This window comes from Egretta garzetta, unplaced genomic scaffold, assembly GCF_000687185.1.
Source record: "Egretta garzetta isolate BGI_Z169 unplaced genomic scaffold, ASM68718v1 scaffold4, whole genome shotgun sequence".
Taxonomy (NCBI): domain Eukaryota; kingdom Metazoa; phylum Chordata; class Aves; order Pelecaniformes; family Ardeidae; genus Egretta; species Egretta garzetta.
The window spans coordinates 1,061,354-1,063,366 of NW_009259329.1; the positions used below are offsets into that span (position 1 = coordinate 1,061,354).

General features: G+C 49.9%; 1 protein-coding gene across 5 annotated transcripts in view; it reads right to left on the reverse strand.

Annotated features, from left to right (window-relative positions):
* The window catches only part of DPP9 (dipeptidyl peptidase 9), a 19,072-nt gene extending 18,586 nt beyond the window's left edge, over positions 1 to 486 (reverse strand). For 3 of the 5 annotated variants that reach the window (XM_035892252.1, XM_035892253.1, XM_009636690.2), the window contains exon 1: positions 399 to 486. In XM_035892252.1, coding sequence (XP_035748145.1) covers positions 399 to 454 — 56 coding nt within the window. In that variant the 5' untranslated portion in view covers positions 455 to 486. Of the gene's footprint in view, positions 1 to 394 lie in introns of all 5 variants that reach the window. The other 2 variants (XM_035892250.1, XM_035892251.1) reach the window with 2 other exon arrangements.
* Between the last annotated feature and the right edge of the window lie 1,527 nt (positions 487 to 2,013).

Genomic DNA, 2,013 nt, shown 5'->3' on the forward strand with positions numbered 1-2,013 from the left:
TGCTAAACCCACTCCCAAAAAGATCAAGCTATCCCTTGGAGGTCTTTTTCATCTTTTTCAGGCTTTTTCTGCCCCGCCTGGCCAGGTTAGATGGATCAGGCACGCATCCACCAAGCCCTTCCTTCAGGGGGAACACGTTAGCCTGAAGACAACAAGCAAGCACAGGTGGGACATCAGCACAGGAAAAAAAAAATTGTAAAGCTTGGAATTGGAAGTCAGTGAAACAAGTTATCTTCCTGAGTCATTTCCTGACCCACAGATCCTGACACGGAGCTCCTCAGGTAGAACTGTATACTTGGGATTCTTCAGAAACCTCATTCACTCCAAGAAGTGCTTAGGGCTCTGTCCCACACAACCTAAAGGTCAATAAAGGCCCTGGGAGTAACCGGGACACATACCTTCTCCAACTTCCTGCAGTCTCGTTTTCCAGACGAACCCTCTTTATCTTCTGCATTAACTACTCAGCGAGCTGGGCAGGACAGGAAACTAAGAAGGAAGAGGAAAAAAAGCAAATTTCATACAACTGCAGTTTCTCCCGTCATAGGAATAAGGCTGTATAAAAGCATCATCCATACGTCACATTTCCAACTGAGCGCAGAGGCACAACCAAAATCCTTGGTTTGCACTTTACAGTCCAAATCTGTTCCGCCAGCACATGCGGGATATAAATAACCCAGATAAATCTGAGAGGGACTTCTTCACCTGAACAATGGGACTCAGTGAACTCTGTGGCCTGCCTCTTTCTTTCCTACAAAATTCTTCTTAAAATCAGGAGAATCCTCAGTACTGACCCTTTCATTCCCCTCCCCAAATCTTAAATTCTCTGAAGTATCAGGTACCAAGAACTGAGAAAACAAGAGGTCTGGTCCGCACACTTCCAGGCAAGAGTCAAACAAAGGACACCATAAGGAGCCAGACAGAGGGTCAGCAGCCCCATTACCAACAGCGTCACAGTCCCACCTGGGACATAAAAACCACATTTGTCTTCCAAGCCAGACTGCTGCTTCCCTCGGCCTTCAGCCTGATGCCACGGAGGAACGCTGGCTCACCGCACCACACGAGCCCGTTTTCCACGAGCGTAAGAAGGTGCCACCTTCACTGTCGTTCGTCCTCTCTACCCAAGTACACTAAAGTGCAAAGATCTTTATCTCCTCTTCGAGAGAGCTCTGAATCGCAGACACACCCAAGACCTGCCACTATCTTTTAACCAGGCCCCTGGTCTGCCCAAACAGCCATTTCTCCGCCAAAACTGCACTCACAGAGGATCAGGAGAGACAAAGCGTCACAAAGAAGCGCCAGCGATGAAGCTCCTAAACTGCAGAGGAGAACAGAGAGGGACAAAGTAGCAGCATCCAGTAATTTAAGGGCAATTTTCGATGCAAGCACGAAGGGCAACAGGAGCGATGCTCAGGAATGCTGAGTAACCTGGTCTGATCTCACAGCTAACCCTGCTTTGAGCAGGGGGTTGGACCAGAGACTTCCTGAGGTCCCTTTCCAATCTCAGTTATTCTGTGATTTTAACCATTCAGAGGAACATCTCACCCGCCACAGCTCAGCCAGAGAAAAGGAACAATAACATCCTCAGATGCTGAACCCAGAGAAAAAGAAACTGGACAAAACAGACAGGAGAGATCAGGAATCCGGCGTGAATCATGATACTCATTTGTCAGCGAGACCCCCCCCCCCGAGGGGCCTGCTGGTGCATTCAGGAAGAGCCAAGGCACCTCAGTCACCTAGAGGAGCCCTTACAAACGTGCCCCCGTCATGGCCGGGAGCTTTCAGACCTCCTCCTCCAAAATTAAAAGCAACTGAGGGTGCAATAAACCGGTGGGGTTTCTCTCCAGAGGGAAAACTAGAGGAGCCCTGACAAACGTGCCCCCGTCATGGCCAGGAGCTTTCAGACCTCCTCCTCCAAAATTAAAAGCAACTGAGGGTGCAATAAACCGGTGGGGTTTCTCTCCAGAGGGACGAGCTCTGGCAAGGGCTGCCAGCAGCCCGCGTCCATCTCCGCAC